This window comes from Nyctereutes procyonoides, unplaced genomic scaffold (assembly GCF_905146905.1).
Source record: "Nyctereutes procyonoides isolate TBG_1078 unplaced genomic scaffold, NYPRO_anot_genome, whole genome shotgun sequence".
Classification (NCBI taxonomy): domain Eukaryota; kingdom Metazoa; phylum Chordata; class Mammalia; order Carnivora; family Canidae; genus Nyctereutes; species Nyctereutes procyonoides.
The window spans coordinates 310,119-328,532 of NW_026575117.1; the positions used below are offsets into that span (position 1 = coordinate 310,119).

The 18,414-nt window shown below is 60.4% G+C and overlaps 1 protein-coding gene across 1 annotated transcript in view; it reads right to left on the reverse strand.

Moving 5' to 3' along the window:
- Positions 1-469: 469 nt before the first annotated feature.
- Positions 470-18,414, reverse strand: part of SUSD4 (sushi domain containing 4) — a 47,325-nt gene continuing 29,380 nt past the window's right edge. Inside the window, exons 3-8 of the mRNA XM_055334058.1 lie at positions 14,127-14,300; positions 11,792-11,980; positions 4,034-4,225; positions 3,341-3,485; positions 1,815-2,191; positions 470-1,178 (exon numbers count right to left, since the gene is read on the reverse strand). Of these exons, the coding sequence (XP_055190033.1) occupies positions 1,150-1,178; positions 1,815-2,191; positions 3,341-3,485; positions 4,034-4,225; positions 11,792-11,980; positions 14,127-14,300 (1,106 nt within the window). The 3' untranslated portion in view covers positions 470-1,149. The remainder of the gene's footprint in view (positions 1,179-1,814; positions 2,192-3,340; positions 3,486-4,033; positions 4,226-11,791; positions 11,981-14,126; positions 14,301-18,414) is intronic.

The window sequence follows — 18,414 nt, forward strand, 5'->3', positions numbered from 1 at the left end:
CACAGCCCAGATTGGAAGTCAGGAGGCGGCTGTGGCGGAGCCATGCTGTCCCCTGGCACTGCCCCGTGGGGACCCAGTCCTGGGGCCGGGGGAGCTGGAGGGCGTCTGCACCCCACAGGCCGTGGCCCCTGAGCCCCTGCATCCACCTCCCGGCTTCTCAGGCCGCAGCCTGCGGGGTGGCCAGGGAGCAGGAGGCGGACTTGTGCAGCTACTGGGCTCGGGCCAGGGGAGGGGCGGCTGTGGAGACCCCGCGCCAGCAAATCTGACTCTGCAGGCAACTCAGCGTGTATTTGAGGAGATTTCAAGACTCGGAAAACATTCTCATCAATCTGTTCCTCGGGAACAGCCCCCGGGGAGCCCAGGGAGTCCACGCGGCAGGAGCCCTGGAGCGGGAGGGGGGCCATCTGGGCCGGGGGCCGGCCTGTGGACTCTGCGGACGGAATGGAAAGAAAAAGATTCCAGCCTCATACTTTATTTGGAGGAGGAGCACGTTTACAGAAACAATTTCTGTTTTGGAAAATAAACGTATGGCTGCATTCTGGGGGTGGGGTAGCAGACGACCGGCGGGGCTCGCGTGATGGACGCCGGACACTGTGCCTGTGGCCGTCTCCGCCGGGTCATGTCCGAGCACGGCCAAGCGCCCACGAAGTCAGGAGACAGGAGCCCGGTCCGCGTGCCATTGGGCCCACGACACGGATTCCGACCGGTTTCGGCAAAGGCAGGCTCAGAGGAACCGCACTTGGGGATGGTCGGCCCGCGCCCCGCCATCGAGTACCGCGTCCCGGGGACGGGCCTGCGCCCGGGCACCCGGAGCCGTTCACCCGGAGGCCGCGCCGCAGGGAGCAGACCCGGGGTGAATTGGTGAGGGACATGGGGGCGGCGGGAGGTGCCCTCAGCTCAAGTCCCGGGTGCGGATTCAGCGGAGGTGAGTGGAGCCCCCCCGGGAGCGCCAGGCCCCTCTGCACCCACTGCCTGCGAGGTTGTGGGAACCGCCGCCAGCACGTGCCAGCCGCAGAGTCAGGCCAGGAGCAGGGGCGCGTCTCGGTCCCGGGCACGGAGCTGCAGACCCTGCGCCCCTGCTCCGTGCCCCTGGGCCTTGCTCGCAGGTGCTCGGTCCCCGGAGGGTGGGGGTCCTCGCGGATCTGCTGGCTACGGGTCGTCTTCCATCAGTGGGATCTCTGTGGAGGGAGACACGGTCACCCGCTCAGCTGCGAGGACCGGGCCTCGGCGCTTCGGGGACATGAATACAGTCCACGTCGCCCGGGAGCAGAAGACGACGTCTGGTTCCGCACGTGCGACAATAATCACGCGGCGGCTCCCCCGTGCCAGGCTCTCCTGGGAAATCTCCCGTCTGGCTCGGGGCAGGTGGACTGGGAACACTTAGGCCTGCGCCCTCGGGGTCAAGCCGGACGAAGGCAGAGTCGCAGGCAGGCGGGTGGGCAGGTGGGGAGCCCCCCGGCACCCTCTCCACCGCGAGCCGGAGCGGCCCTTCCTGCGCCAGGCGCACACCTGTTACTCCCCACCTGCCGGCAGTGCCCTGTGTGCCCACGGCGTCTCCAGGGCGGTCTCCTGCAGGTGTGCGGGGACCCCGTCTCTGAGCATGCCCCGAGCCCCCCGAGGGCACCCTGCCTCACCTGGATGCTGCAAAGCCCAGCCCGGTCCTCTGCAGCCTCCCTGTTCTGGCCGCTGTGGCGCCTCCTGAAATCTCAGTTCCGGGCTCACCGCGGGGACGGGGCGGCCTCACCCGTGTCCTCGCCCGTGGGGGGGAGCGGTGAGAGGTTCAGGCGCGGAAGGGGCGGGGGGCAAATACTCACCGTCTGCGATGTTGATGCCTGGGCTGGTGGACGCCGCCTCTCCCACCGAGCCAGCACCCGTGTCCACGCTGCCGGGGCGTGGGCCCCCGTGGCCCCCGGAAGGCGGGTACAGACTCTGGAGCAGCTCAGAAGGGCCCGAGCTGCTGTCACAGGGTTCGGACGTCCCTGGGCCCGTGTCCGTGTCCCCTGCGCCGGGGTATGCAGGGGGGCTCTGGTCGTCCACAGGCAAAGGGCAGCCCCAGCCCACGGCGGCCAGGTACCCGGGGCCCGAGGCCCCCAACCCTCCGCTCACAGCCTCGTCGTAGGACGGAAGCATGACCGGCACCCCGTCCACCACGACGAAGTCTGGGTCGCTGCTGGAGCTCCGGGGAGGTCCCCTGTGCAAAGAGAAGCAGCGCCCACAGGTGAGGGAGCTGGCCACCCCAGGGCGAAGTCCCCAGGGTGAGGTCCCCAGAGCCAGGTCCCCAGGGCCCACAGGGGAAGGGGCTCCTCTGGCGGCCGGGGCGCTGAACACGGCAGTCACGCTCGGCAGGCAGGCGGCGTCCCTCCTCCGTGTTGGGTCCTGCACCCCCAGTGTCCCTGGGAGGATAACGTGGGGCGGGAGCTGGTGCGCTGGAGCCCGGGAGCATCTGGGGAACAAGGTTGCCCGGGGAAGACTGGGGGCTCGGTGTTTGCAAGCCCCGCCGTGACCCCAGGCCCTCCTGCAGCCCCGTCACTACCAGGATGGAGCGTGGTGCTGGCCAAGAGGTTGCGACGGGAGGCCGGGAGGCCTGGCAGCAAGGGGACGGGAAGTCGGCGCTTCCACCTGCTGCGACCTGAGGGCAACCTGAGGCCGGAAGGGTGGGGGTGGGGGGTCCAGGGAAGGGGCTGCCCCGCCTGGATGCCTCGCCGCGGGCCTTGTCCACTCCCAACACCAGCACCCTGTTTCCGGGGTGGCCGGCCCCGCCAGGCTGACACGGGTCCTTTCCGAAGCTCGAGGTGTCATGGGGAGGCCCACGCGGGTCGGAGCCCGAGGACACGCAGCAGCCCCTGAGCCTGCCAGCACCCGGCCCCCCCACCTGGTTCTCGGGCCAATGAGCAGCCAAGGCTTCGTGCCGGAGGCCCTGCTGTTCCTCCTCTTCCGTGAGGACCCGGGGGAGGTCGGAGGCGTCAGCACAGGGTGCGCCCAGGTGGGGGGGGGGGCGCAGGTCCTGCCCCTCCCACCCCCTCCCCAGCCCCCCTCCTTCCCAGCACGTCCCTGGCAGGTGTGTGAACCTCTGCTGGGTCTCACACCTTCGGCCTGTCTCCTCGTGCGTTCCCAGAACCTCTCATCCCTGCCGTGGGCCCCACATGTGTGAGGGCAACGGGAACGGGGCCTGAGCCCTTCTGCAGGGGCTCACTGGTAGGTGAGGAGGAGGCGGCGCCCGTGCAGCCGTGCCCTGAACCCCACACCCCGTGCCCCACCCACCCACCTGACCCGCCTGCATGCCCTCAGCACCTCCACCACCAGCCGCTCGGAGCCCCCCAGGCACCCGCCCGCCGCGCACCTGGTGGGAAAGTGGGTCTTGAACTTGGTCTGGAACATCCTGGCCAGGATGACGAGCAGCAGCACCAGCAGCACGCTGGTCGCCGTGAACGCCACGATCTTCCACGTGGTCAGGAGGGTCTCGTGGGGGCTGGGCCACGTTTGCTCTGCGGGGGGGCGGGGGGTGAGGCCCCACCCTGGGATGGCCGTGGCCCGGTGCTGGGTGGATCGGGCGAGGAGATGCCCATCCCGTGCCCCGGGGCCCTGAGAGGCTGGAGCTTCTTGCCATCAGGACCGGCACCTGCTCCACATGGTGCATGGAAACACACCCGCTTCTCTGGGGGAGGACGGGGTCCCCTCCCTGGGGTGCTATGCCCTGCAGGGCGGGGGAGTGGCCTGGGGTGCTTGGCAGTGCTGAGGAACGGGGGGGGGTAAGGGGATGAGCACTCGGAGCCCCTCATCCCCAGTGCACCTGCCAGCGGGGGTCCCAGCCCTCGGGTCCAGGCCGCCCCAGAGCCTCCAGGTGCCACGTCAACACACAGGTCCCCACAGACAGTGGCGGGGGGCAGAGGGCTCGGGGATCACCACTGCCTTGTCAGGGGGCTGCAGGGCGAGTGGGCAGGGCCAGCTGCACCGGACTTGGCGGGTGCAGGTGCAGGTGCGGGTGCAGGGGCAGGGGCCCCGCTCTGCGTCCCAGGTCCCCGCCCGGGCTCACCTGACTTGATGCAGTAGACCTGGTAGGAAGGAAACCACTCCCCGTACTGGCACGTGATGTACTTGTAGTCGCTGGTGAGGCTGTAGCCGGGGTCGCAGTAGAACTCCAGTACGGTCCCGTGGCTGTAGTGCTCGCAAGGCCGCGGGTGGCAGATGAAGTCGCCGTGACTCACCGTGGGGGGCAGCGGACACACTGGGGCAGCAGGGGAGGGAGCGGCCGCCTCAGAAGGTCACCCGGGGTCACAGCCCCGGCGGGAAGGTGCACCCGTGCCCAGGGCAGCCCCTCCCTCGGCGCACCCGCTGCCGCCCGGGGAGCACGGCGGGCCCCACACGGTCCCAGGCCATCGGGCAGGGAGCTGCTCACGCGGCCGAGGCCTGCTTAACCGCCGCACGAGCTGCCATGGGGACAGGCCACCTTGTGAGGCCGGCGCCCCCAGGGTTCAGCCCACGGCCGAGGCACGGGTGCTGCGGGGTGCATGCAGACCCGGAGCCGGCGACGGCAGGAGGAGCCCGCGGCCGTGGCCCGGTCCCCCACCCCCAGACGGAAGCTCAGTCTGGGGCGCCTCCCACCTGCGGTTCTGACATTTCAGGGGGAGAAACTTCCTTTTTGGTTTCCTCTCAGGCCGCAGATGGGTCAGCGATGCTCAAAGGCGCCCGAGACTCAGAGCACCACACGGTCTTACGTCTCCATCCCACCTCACCCCTGCCAACCACCCACATGTGCCCTGAATCCGCGGCCCTGGGGCTCGTTTCTGTTTTGTTAGGTCCCACGTTGGAGTGAAGTCACGCGGTAGCTGCCACTGACACGTCACTCAGCACCGCACCCTCGGGGTCCACCCACGTGGTCACAAATGGCACGACCTCATTCCTAACCCCACGCGAGCAACATCCTGCGTGTTTGTACCACTTCTTCGTCATCCGTTTACCCCCTGGTGCGCCCCCGGGCTGCTCCCGGACCTCGGCTGCTGTGGGTAGCGCTGCCGCCAACACGGGCGCCCGTGTCCCTTCGGATCAGTGGTTTCACTTGTTTTGGGTAAATACCCAGTCGCGGGATCACAGGGTCGCAGGGCAGCCCTATCTCCAGCTTCTCGAGGCCCGTCCCCACTTCCCCACAGAGGCTGCGGCGGCAGCCCGCGTGCCCACCAGCAGGTAAGAGGTTCCCCAGCTCCGCGTCCTCTCCTCCTGGGGTCTCCTGGCCTTGATTCGAGCCACTGTGACAGGTGCGAGCTGGGATCTCATGGCGCTTCTGGTTTGCGTCTCCCTGATGCTGAGGGATGCTGAGCGCCGTCTCCGGAGCCCGCGGGCGGCCCGGATCAGCGGGCTGATACCGTGATGAGGGTTCGCACGTGACCGGGCACCAGGGACACTGGCCTGCCACGCCCTTGTCTGGTTTTGGGATCCGGGGAACACAGGCCTCGTAAGACGAGTTTGGAAGCATCTCCTCCTCTTCACGTTTTTTGGAAGAGTTGAGAACAGGTATTAAATCTTTGAGGGACACCCGGGTGGTTCAGTGGTGGAGCATCTGCCTTCGGCCCAGGGCGTGACCCCAGAGTCCTGGGATCGAGTCCTGCGTCGGGCTCCCTGCATGGAGCCTGCGTCTCCCTCTGCCTGTATCTCTGCCTCTCTCTCTCTCTCTCTCTGTGTGTGTCTATCATGAATAAATAAATAAAATATTTTTTTAAAAAGATTTATTTATTTATTTAACAGAGAGAGACAGACAGAGACAGAGAGCACGCACGAACAGAGGGACAGGCAGAGGGAGACGCAGGCTCCATGCAGGGAGCCCAATGTGGGACTCGATCCCGGGACTTCAGGATCGCCCCCTGGGCTGAAGGCGGTGCCAAACCGCTGAGCCCCCTGGGCGTCCCAATCTGCCACTTTTTGATGGAAATTTCTGTACGTGTCTGTTAAGTCCATGTGGTATAAGGTGTCATTTGAGGCCGATGTTTCCTTCTTGATTTCCTGTCCTTTCCTTAGTATCTACCCATCGATGCAAGGGGGGTAATAAATGGTGTCTCCTTGGGTCTGTTAGTATTTGCTTCTCGCATCTGGGTGCTCCTGTGTCGGGTACAAATGTGGCCGTTGTATCTTCTTGCTGGACTGGCACCGTTATCATTGCATACGAAGGAAAGGACCCTTCATGGTCTGCTGTCGAGTCTTTGGTTTAAAGTCTCTGCCAGAAGCGTTGCTCCCCGGCCCTTCTGCTTACTTCCAAATATTTTTTTTAATTTATTTATTCATGAGAGACAGAGACAGAGAGAGTGAGGCAGAGACACAGGCAGAGGGAGAAGCAGGCTCCATGCAGGGAGCCCGACGTGGGACTCGATCCCGGGTCTCCAGGATCATGCCCCGGGGCCAAAGGTGGTGCTAAACTGTTGAGCCACCCAGGCTGCCCCCTTCTGCTCACTTCCACGGCTCGGGATGTCTTTCCATCCCTTCCCTTCCCACCTCTGTCCTTACTTCTGAAGTGAGTCCTCTGTAGGCAGCAGAGACACGAGCCTCTTGCTTCAACCCACCCAACCACTCCCTGTCTTCTGACAGGAGAATTTAGTCCATTTACACTTAGAGTAATTATCAACAGGCATCTACTTATTGCCATTTTGTTCCTTGCTTCCTGGCTGCTCCGTAGTTCCTCTGCTCCTTTCGTCTCTTTCTCTCCTCCCTTGTGGTTTGATAACCGTCTTCAGTGTTGGGTTTGGATCCCATTCTCATTTTCCTGTGTCTTTACTATACATTCTTGGTTTGTGGTTACCATGAGGTTCACATACATCATCCCATATTGAAAACAGTCTATCCTAAGATCGTAGCAACTTAATTTGGTTTTTTTTTTACTTTTTTTGTTTATTTTTTAAAAAGATTTATTTATTTATGATAGACATAGAGAGAGAGAGCCTGAGAGGCAGAGACACAGGAGGAGGGAGAAGCAGGCTCCACGCCGGGAGCCCGACACGGGATTCGATCCCGGGAATCCAGGATCCCGCCCTGGGCCAAAGGCATACGCTAAACTGCTGAGCCACCCAGGGATCCCCTGTTTTTTTAATTTTTTAATTTTTAATTTAATTAATTTATTTACTTTTTTTACTTTTTTTAAACTTAATTTGAATGCATTCAAAAACACTACATTTTTACTCCCCCCCCCAGTTTATCTTCTCTGTCACATTTTACATCTCTTTATGTGCCCCCAAATTAATCAATGTAGTTATAGTTAATTTTGCTAGTTTTGTCTTTTAACTTTAAAAATTAGCTTTATAAGTGACTAAGCTGCTGCCTCAACTGCCCTTTCAAGTGAGGTTTTTTACTTCCATATTTTTTTGTTATTAATTAGTCGCATTTCTTTTCAGCTTAAAGATGTCCTGTTACATTTCTTTAAGGCCAGTTTAGTAGCGATGAATTCCTTCAGCTTTTGTCTAGAAAAGTGTTTCTCTCTCCTCTGATTCTTTTTTTTTAAGATTTTATTTATTCATAAGAGACACAGAGAGAGAGGGGCAGAGACACAGACAGAGGGAGAAGCAGGCTCCACACAGGGAGCCTGATGTGGGACTTGATCCTGGGACTCCAGGATCATGCCTTGGACTGGAGGCAGGCGCTAAACCGCTGAGCCACCCAAGGATCCCCCTTTCCTCTGATTCTGAATGATGACCTCACAGGGGAGCGTATTCTTGGTTGGTGGTTTTCTCCCCTCGGCACTTCGAATGCGTCCTGCTGCTCCCTCCTGCCTTGCAGAGTTTCTGCTGAGAAATGTGCTGAGAGCCTGTGGGTTTACCTTCCATGTAATAAGTTGTTTCTCTCTTGCTGCTTTAGAGATTCTCTAACTTTTGACATTTTAATTATAATGTGTCTTGAGGTGGATCTCTTTCGATTCATCTAATTTGGCCCTCCCTGGGTTTCCTGGATGTGCATGTCTGTTTCCTTCCCAGATTAAGGAAATTTTTGGCCATTATATCTGCAAATAATTTTCCTGCCCCCCCCCGGGACCCCTGGAATGTGAATGTCATTCCACTCAACGTTGTCCCAGAGGTCCCTTATGTTATCTTCATTTGTAAAACCCCTTTTTTTCTCTTTGCTACTCTGTCTGGGTGAGTTCCATTGCTTTGTCTTCCTGCTCCCTGACTTATTCTTCTGTTTCATCCAGCAGTTGAGCCCCCCTGGTGTATTTCTCACTTTAGTTTTTTCATTCTCGGGCTCTGTGACTTCTGTTTGGTACTTTATTGTTTTCTGTCGCTGTGTTCGTTCAGTCTTCTGAGTTCGGTGAGTATCTCTGTGACCATGACTTTGAATTCTTTGCAAGGAGGATTACTTATCCCTGTTATCATTAAGATCTTTGTCTGAGGTTTCGTCTTGCTTTTTCGTTTGAAACACATTTCTCCGTGTCTTCATTTTGCTTGACGCTTTGTGTTTGTTTTTACGTGTTAGGCCCAACAGTTACTTCTCTCATGCTTAAAGGAGTGACATTTGGAGGCAGTGAAACTTCTCATTCATCCTGCCCTAGCCCTTGGTTGTCTCTGGAGCCTTTGTGATTGTTTGAACTGCCTGATTTTTTGGTGATATGCTCCCGTTGAAGGTGTGCCAAGGCCTGTCAGTATTCCAAGAGGAAGGATCTCATGTAGTACCTTGCTTTAGGCTCACTGGAAGCCAGTCCCCAGGCAGCAGCTTTTAAAGTGTGCAAATACATACAGTCCTCTGGGGCCACAATCATAACCCTTGCTGGTCTCTGGACCAGGCTATATGGAGGTATCCCCTGGATGGCACTGCGGAACTTGGTCCTTTCTAGATTTGAACCCATCTTTTTCCATGATATTTACTGAAAGAAGGACTTCTGGTTAAAGGATCTAGGCCTCTAACTTCACAGTGGTAGACCAAAGAGTCTTTGAGTGTGGAAGGAGGCATCACAACCAAGGATCCCCAGGTCCAAGTCTGCGCTTCACCCCTCCATCCTCCCAGTGCTCGCTACCTGCCTCAACAATGCAGACCTGTGACCTCTGTGGTTAACCTGCTCCCATGAATGCCTGCCACAAGATTCCTACCACCCCGAGCTACTCCCCAGGCATCTGAGAACATGACTGTGAGAATGTTCTGGCTACTTCAGGCCCTCGATGGTTCTTCTCCAGGTAGAGAGAGAGCCCTTCTCTGCAGCCTCTACGCCCTGGATCCCTTGTAGCCCCAAGGAGGGCATGTAGTCCCCCTGCAAGTATTGTTGCACAGGTGATTCACATGCTTATCCTTACGCCCCTAGACGTCCTTCCATGTTCCTATCCTTCAAACCACTGGGCTGCATCCTTACCCTGAGCCACACGGCCTAGGCTAACGGGCCCTAGAGAGCTTCAAAATGCACAGCCATCCGTATGAGTGAGATGTTCAGGCTCCTTTCCTCCCAAAGCTCAAGTGGAGATAGAAAACATGGTTCCGTCTGGTCTCTGGGAGAAAGAAATAAAACTCCAGCAAACCCCAGGTGGAAATTTTCATTTTATGATCATGGTATCACCTACGAGAATGGTCCTTCCATCTTCCCAAGGTCATAAACACTCTGTGCCCCTTGGTAAAGGCAGCTGCACACCAACGCAGGTGCCATCTGCAGCGATGCTGGTCTCTAGAGTGCGGGACTTGGCATCCGCTTCTTCCCAGTAGAGTGTAGGCCCTTCGGGGTGATGGATTATGACTGTTACTCTCTTTATAATTCCCCAGTGTCCAGTCTGGTGCTGCTCTGTGCCTAGCAGCTGTTCAGTCAACACCACCAGCGACATAAACCCAGTCCTCAGCACTGGGAAAATGCCCATATTCACTGTTAAAGGTTTGGGGGTTGTTTTGATCCTAAAGATTTATTGGATTCCGTGTGTGTGTGTGAAAGAGACAGAGGGGGATGGATGCCTCGCGGTGGTGGGGGGACAGAAGGGACCACAGACAGGTCAGCGGCACCGGGTACAAGGCAGAGGCCCACGCGGGCCGGGCTGGAGGCAGACCCCGAGGCGCCGCTTCCGGGTATATTCATATGTCCATGTCTATTTCTAAATGATGGAGCAACATTCCGACTCAAGGCTTCATGGTTTCAGGTGCAGTATCACCTCCCCCAATACCGCTGCCAGGAGCACATGCTCCAGGACCGTCCACTCTTGGGACAAGTGTGCGGGCGCCGGGGCCCGACCACCTTGAGTGAAGCTGCCAGAGCTTCTCCTCCCAAAGCACAGACCCCTTCACGAGGCTGGGCATCCTTTCCAGGCCTGCCGACCTGTGAGCCTGGCCGCTGCCAGCCGACACCGCCCCGGAGGAGCCCTCAGACTGCCCTGCGGCCCGCCACAGATGAGAGGTGCCATGTGGCAGAGGGAGCCCCGAGCCAGAGGTGGGGGGTCGGACAGGCTGCACCGACTCCAGGGCCTCACGCTGGCCGGCTCTCCTCGGTGGCGGCAGAGAGGGGCGCGCCTCGTCTACGATGACGAATCCCTTCCTGGGTGTTAATTCTTTCAAAACTGGCTGGCTCTCCAACACGCGGCGGGAGTGGGTCCCGCTGCTCCAGCTGGGCCGCAGAGCACACGGATCCGCCGTCTCGAGCCTGGCTGGCCCATCGTGCGGGGGCCCCACACCGGTGACCCCCGGCTCTCGGCAGGTCTGGGGGGGCTCTCACCGGTGGCTCCACCGGTCGCTGGGGGCCGTGTGGGGACAGCGGAGCTGGGACAATGGTTTACACACACAGGGTGCCCAGGGGCTCTGGGTCGTGACCCTGGGGTCTGGGGTGCCTGTGCCCCCCGCTGCCGCCCTCCTGCCCGGGCTCTCCCGCTCTCCCGCACAATCTCTCAAACACACAGACTCTTTAAACGCACCCACAACAGAGCCCGGAGAAAGGCCTCCATGGCCTTCCGGGCCTGTGCCGCCTGGGTTCCCCGGGGTCACGGCCCCCCGCAGGGACGGGGACGCCCCCAGCTCGCTGCCTGCGCCTCTGCCCTCTGCCCCGACACGCGGGTCTGTCTTACTGTGTTCACGGCGTCCTCGGAGGCTCCACGAGCAGCTCTGCGAGCTCCAAACACCACTCGTCACAAGGTGACCGCTTGAAAAACCTTTAACCCGGACCTGATGAGGCCTTAAAGCAGGCGTCTCAGACCGACGGAGTCCGACCCATGACACCGACCCCGAGCCCAGCTCCGGCTCCGGGGCAGGAGGCCCCCAGGCCCCGAGGAGCCGCTATGCCCACGGCCCTGCTCGGCTCCGCCTGCGCCCTGGGCCGGGGGGGCCTACCCTGGGGGTCAGGGTCCCCGGGGCGGGGGGCAGGTGACAGGCCGGCCGCGCAGCCGAGTCTGAGCCACGGACCTGACACGGGGTGACTTCCGAGCACGAGCTAAGGCCTGTGCAGCGTTTAGAGGAGGGAGGCCAGCGGCCCGGCTCCAGGCTCATCGCCACAGCCCAGCCGAAACCGCACAGAAAGCGGGAGACGCCCGGACGCAACAACGACACGAGGGCTGAGACTAACGACGCCGTGGTACACTGTTTCCACGTAGCACGGAGAAAATTGGTTTTTGAGGACGTTTCACTTCTTTTGGCAATAGTTTGCCACTTAACCTTTGCTGCTGGGAACTTGGCTCTTGATCCCCTTGAGGCGGGGTTTCCGGCTGGTCCTAGGTGCTGCCTCTGCCGGGACCCATGGGACCCGTGGGACCAGTGCGCACAGGCAGCGAGAGCGAAGGCTGCCCCTAACTCTCGGCCCTTCCCTCCCTTTGAAACGCCCACTTCCTCAGGCCCGAGACTCACCCGCCCAGGCCCCAAGGTGTGTTACCTTCCAGAGCAAGGCACCGGGGTGGGCTGGATGACCAGAGGAGGCTGTGCAAGCACTCGAGGGACTCGGCCCCCTCCAGCTTGAATCCGGGGAAGCAGTGGTAGGAGATGACCGTCCCTACCGGGAAGGAGGTCTGCAAGTCGGAGACGTTCACGTAGCCATTGGAAGAGGCCAGGGGTCTCAGGCAGCCTGTGGGGGGAGAGGAGGGGCCGTCCGACTGGGTCACCGCTGTGCCCAGACGCCCTGGCCTTGTGGTCGCCCTGCTTGGCTCAGCACGCGACACCCCGTCTGCCTCCCGTTCCATCACGATGCACATATTTGCTCTCCTGCTTGCAAACCTTGCAAGCTGCACGGAGCCTGGGGGTCAGGAGGGAGAGCGTAGCTAGGATCTAAGATCTAGGATCTTGGACGTGAGAGCCCTGGCCAGGGGCTGCAGCCTCCAGTCAGCCTAGAATCACCCCGGGCTCCGCACCCACCTGGGCTCCCTGCCGTCCCTAAAGCCCTGCAGGAGCTGGTGCCCCCGGAGAACCACGTGTGAGCGACACAGGCAGAAGGCCCTGCCCCTCCAGACACGCGGGCGGCACCGGGGGTCTAAGCACCAAGCGCCCCGTGAGGCAGTCAGTGCTCGGGTGCAGCATCTGCATCGGGGAGGCCCAAAAGCCACCCAGACCACCCATGCGGAGGGTGAACATGGGAGGCACATGACCACGTCCCGTCTCCACAGTCCTAAGTCTAACCTCAGGGCTCAACACTGACCGTGTTCGTGGCAAAAGCGAAGTGTCGGGGAGCAGAGGGAGACTGGGAGGGCAGAACCCACAACTGGAAAACACAGGGAGTGCATCGGAGCCCCCGAGCACCTCTCCACTGAGCGGGACCAAGGTTCTCGGCCCCCCACACGGGGAAGCTGGCTCCCCCTGAATAAAATCGTCTGGCCCGCGGTGGAGAACCGCTCCCCAAAACACCAGGTGCCCCAGACAGTGGCCCCGAACAGCACCAGCCCCCACCGCCGCCCCAAGGAGTCGGGCGGTCATCCCTCGGGCAGCAAGTCAGACAAGGGAGGATGCTCGTTGGCGGGAGACAGTCCGACCCAAACACAGCAGCGGAAAAGTGTCCCCGTGATTCCTATTTGCACCTCGAGGCGATGGAGAGCCAGCGCCTCGGTCTCCAGCCCCGGATCTGCGGGTGCCTCGGGACGAGGTGTCAATTGAAGGTTCGCGAAGTCAGCCGCCAGGCCTCAGGCCCGTGCTGGGCAGGGTGGGCGGCCAGACCTGGGGACAGGGTGCGGGCCGGGGCCGCGGCCGTGGGGGCAGAGGGCCCGAGGGGGCAGGAGGTGGCTGTGGGCTGCAGGCCCCGGCTGTTCGGTGACACTCTGAGGTCCGAGTGCGGGGTGCGGCGGGAAGGCCACGGGGACCCGGAGGAAGGCACCGCATCGGGCATCTGTCACAGAATAACTGGGACAGATGAGCCCGCAGAGACCGAGGAGGACGGGCTCGGAGGGGACGGGGGCGTCCCGGGAAGTGCCCCTGAGTGTCGTGCACTCTGAAGGGCGGCCTGTTGCAGGCCACACGCCTGGCACGGATGCTTTCCGCAGAGAGGCGCGCAGGTGGGGGCCCCTGGGCACCCTCCGTCCTCCCCGCCCGGGCCTTGGTTTCGGCAAAGCGGCCACGAGGCCCGAGTCCTCACAGGACGAAGTAACTCACTGCCCACAGCAGGGCCGCACGGCAACCCCGGCGCCCATCAGCCTTCCCCACGGAGCCCGCCTGCGCCCCGGAAGCCCCCTGCCCTCCGCTGCCCTCCCCTGCCCTCCCCCGCCCGCCGCAGCACTTATGCCCCAGCTGCTGGCTCCTCCGTCCGAGCCCTGCGTCAAAAAACAAAACCAGAATCAGCGGGAATGCGAGGACCTCTTTCCACACATAGGCCCTCCGTTGGCCCAGGCAAGTTTTAAAAACGCAAGAGGATGAGTATTCTCGGGGCGGTTTGGATAAAATCTGAAGTTGATCCTTTCCCTGCTCCTCATGCATTGTAAAAAGGGAAAACGTTATTAGGGAAAGCTCAGCCTCCGTGGGACCGACCTTAAACGTGTGGCCGAAATAAGTATAAATAAGTATAAACGCGCTGTTATTTGCGTTGCACATGCAGTGCTCGTCAACGTGCCCGCCGCCTGGCTGCCGGACGCCTCCTTCTGAGACCCCATCTGGTTTCCTAGCGTGAAGGAGGCCCTGACACGCTGAGCCCGGGGTTGCGGCTTCTGCAGCCTGACGGGCGTGTGGGGTGAGCCCTGCGTCCCCCCCGAGGTCCCAGGAGAGCAAGCTCCAGCTCACGCCCCCGCCCCCACCTTGACAGAGGGGCAGGTTGTCCCACGTCCCGTCATCACGACACAAGGAAACCATGTTGTACGGGTCGGGGTAACGGATCCTGAACCCCTCGTGACAGGCGACCGTCAGCGTGTCCCTGCGTCTGTAGGTCTTGTTACGGATCTCTGCATCTTCGATCTGAGGGACACGGCAATCTGCAATTGTGTAAGAGGGACACGTTAGTTTCTAAATTTATTTTTATTATTTTTTTAATGATTTTATTTACTTATTCATGAGAGACACAGAGAGAGAGAGAGGCAGAGACCCAGGCAGAGGGAGAAGCAGGCTCCATGCAGGGAGCCTGACGTGGGACTCGATCCTGGGACCCCAGGGTCACACCCTGGACCAAAGGTGGTGCTAAACCGCTGAGCCCCCCGGGGACCCCCTAGTTTTTAAATTTAAACTAGAACCCGGTCGTGGTTCAGAGCCTGACAGGAAGGCCTCATGGTCAGAGCTGGCCTCAGGCTACCCCGTGTCCGCGTGCCCCACTCACGGCTGTGCTCCGGTCCCAGGACCAGCGGCAGCACCTGCTTCACGGGGACAGAGGAAAGGGGTTTCTGGGGAGACCGGGTGCCCGGATCCAGCCATGAACGGAACTTGACCGCCAGCCCCCACACTTCACACCCCAAGGCTGATCTTCGGGCGACTGTGGGACTAGGTGCAGAGGGAGCCCGTGGGGGCCGCCCACCGCCTCTGCCTCGGGGCGGGAGGAATGTGCTCGTGGAGCAGAGAGGCCCGCGGGCCTGCACCCCCCCTTCCCCGAGCCCCCAACTCCAGCACGTGGTTGGTAAAGTCTCGGTGGGAGCCTCGGCCCTGGAGCTCCCCAAACCCTGGCTTGTCGCTTCAAGCCTGAGCAGCAGATGGAAGGTGCCGCGGCCGCCTGTGCTCAAGGATGCACACCCCGTCCCGGGGGCTCCGATGCAGGGCTGCAGCTGGGTTGGCTGGAGCCACAAAGGAACCCGACAACGGCTCCAGAAAACGGGTGTCAGCAGCGGGAAGCCTGGGGCTTCCGGGCACATCTTGATATTTTTCAGTAGCGCTGGGCAGGGGTTAATCGCAGCAAATAAGAACACGGTTCCCAGGGCACCCTTCTGTAACACCCTGGCTGTACATGGGCCACGTGGCCGCACCGGTTCCGTGGTCGACTTGTCCAGACCCAACCCAGGTCCTGGGGGGTGGGGCGGGTAGCCCGGGGCAGGGGGCAGGTAGTGGACGGAGGGGACGGCCGGACACCGAGCGGGGAGGAAGCGCCTGCCTGGGGAGGTGGCTCCTCTGCACGGCGGCCGCCCACGTGGATGCCCCAAACCCCCGACCAGATGCCTGTGTCCACGGCGGCCACATGACAGCAGGGGCCCAGGCCACCGCACCTCCCTCCACGGGGACCGGAACACGCCAACGGGCAGCTGGAGCTCTGGCCGCGAGGCCAGCGGGGCTGTGCCCGGGAAAAGGACAGGACCCAACTCCGTGGAACAAGCAGGCTGGCCCGGAGCCAGGCTCGGACTGTTGCCACCGTGTCTGGCGCCTGAGCCCCGACGGCGGAGCCAAGGAGCAGGGCCCCCCCCCCGGAGCGCCCCGGGACGTGACTGCAGCCTCACTGTATGGAAACAGGGAAGCCAGAACTTTCAGTGCCCAAATGAACACGTGACCTTCGTCCACTCTGAAGTCTCACACAGACATAACACAAATCTAGGCATCTAGGCTGACGTGCGTCCGGCCAGCAGCAAGGATTTTTAAATTCTTTCCAGCCAATGCAGGAACGCCGCCGCCGAGGGCTACGAACAGAGGTGCCGGTGTCCGACTGTGCGGGTAGTGCGGCCAGAGGTGACACCGCACGTAGACGGGCACACACGGGCACTGGGGGCTGCGCCTGAGGGACCACACCCCTCCCTCTAGGGATTCCCCCCATCGTTGCTCCTGAGTCCTGCTTTTTAACAGGGGATTTAGTATAATTAGTGACAGAGGGGATGTTAGGGCACAAGCACACGTCTACACCGAAGAACAAGCTAACTGATCACACTAGTCAGCCCGGAGCAGGGTCCCAGGAATAGAGCAGAGATGGTTTTAAAACCACGTGCCACGTACCCACCAGGTTTACTTTGCTTTTCAAGAGTCAGTTATACATGAAAACAAATCTGATTTCCTGGAAGTGCCAACTTCCGCCATCAATCCTCCCTAAAACGTGTTTCCAGGAGCATGAGCACGTATTACACACTCGGGGCTCAGCACTCATGTCTACACGGTCAGGGCCCTGGAAGCCTTGCTGTGAAGAATTCTGCGGCATTCGGTTTCCACCTACATCTACAAAGCTCGTTATCCCCTGTCCACCCGTCTGTCCCTCTGCCCCTGAGCTGCTGAGCACACAGCTTAAGTATGAGACGTGCTGGGCACTGGGCATGGTCAGGAATCACGCCCTTGCCACGCTGCGTGGAGGGCCACCCACAGTCAGCAGGTGTGTGAGCTGACAGTCACACGGCACGAGGGATGCTCTGGGAGCAGTGCATGGCCACCAGACTGACCAAGGGGATGTGGGCCTGAGGAGATGGCATCGATTACGCTGAGCCCAACAGCAAGGCCTCCTGTAGATCTGGGAGGAGGCAGCTGTGCTCAGAGGGAGAGGGAGAGGGGAGAGGGAAAGGGGAGAGGGGAGAGGGAGAGGGGAGAAGGGAGAGGGCAGAGGGGAGAGGGTGAGGGAGGGGGAGAGGGGAGGGGGAGAGGGCAGAGGGAAAGGGGAGAGGGAGAGGGGAGGGGGAGAAGGGAGAGGGCAGAGGGAGAATGAGAGGGCAGAGGAGAGGGGGAGAAGGGAGAGGGCAGAGGGAGAGGGGGGAGGGAAAGGGGAGAGGGAGAGGGAGGGGGAGAGGGAGAGGGGAGTAGGGAGAGGGGAGGGGGGAGGGAGGGGGAGACGGGAGAGGGCAGAGGGGAGAGGGTGAGGGAGGGGGAGAGGGGAGGGGGAGAGGGCAGAGGGAGAGGGGAGGGGGAGAGGGCAGAGGGAAAGGGGAGAGGGAGAGGGGAGAAGGGAGAGGGGAGGGGGGAGAGGGAGAATGAGAGGGCAGAGGAGAGAGGGAGAGGGGAGAGGGAAAGGGGAGAGGGAGGGGGAGAGGGAGAGGGGAGAAGGGAGAGGGGAGGGGGGAGAGGGAGAATGAGAGGGCAGATGAGAGGGGGAGAGAGAGAGGGAGGGGGAGAGGGGAGAAGGGAGAAGGGAGACGGGAGAGGGCAGAGGGGAGAGGGCAGAGGGAGGGGGAGAGGGGAGGGGGAGAGGGGAGGGGGAGAGGGGAGAGGGAGAGGAGAGTAGGGAGAGGGGAGACCGAGAGGGCGACAGGTGGTGCAAAGGCCAGGGCACAGTAAGTGTCCAAGATACAATGAGCATGGGGGCAGGGGGATGGACACGCGCACGGCCAGATCACACTGGGCCCTGTAGACCCGGGCGGGGGATTTGGGCCCGACTCCCACGTGATGCAGCACGAGCAGCTTTTTACGCAGGGGATGGGACATGACTGGCTTATGTCCGGGAGGAGTTTGTGTTTTGTTATTTTAAGTACTTCTTTTTATATTTAGTCCGTGGAGAGGAATTCCTTGTGGGTTCTCAGCTGTTCTCTCTTTTAAGCAAAACATTCACAAAAATCGATCAGCCTTGGGCTACAAACACTGAATCACAGAGCACATTTTCTGACCGCAGGGAAATTCAGATGCGAATGAGTAACAAAAAATACCCCCCATGTCTGGAAACTAATCCCTTCGTATGTAACCTGCGCGTCTAAGAGGCGACAGTGATAAATATATATAGTGAACGGAGAAGAGTGAAGATGCCGCAGCTCAGATCGTCCCTCAAACTACAGATTCAGGTGTTAGAAGAAAAGTAGCTGAGAATCCAGCGGTTGGTCAGGTCAAGTTTGCTAATAAGGTTGCTTGGAGTTTCTCTGCATCCGGGTTGGTTTTTCCTGACTGTCCTCGAAACCCCAGGAGAGCAGTGTTTCTGGCACCCGCTGTGACTGTGGACTTGTCCTTAAAGTTCTGTTAATTCTTCCTTTTCACACATCCTGGTGTGTCATTAGATACACGTGAATACTGAGGCTCCTCCCAGAAATGTTAGACAAAGGACAGTTAATGAAACACAATGAAAGTACCGGAAAGAAAATAATAAATAAAAGAGGAAGCATTAATGAAAACAAGGAAACGTAGGTCAGAGATGATAACAAACCCAGAAGCTTGTTCTTTGAAATCATTAAAACTGATTCCCCGGCAGGTGAAAGTGACCGCAAAACGAAGGTGGAT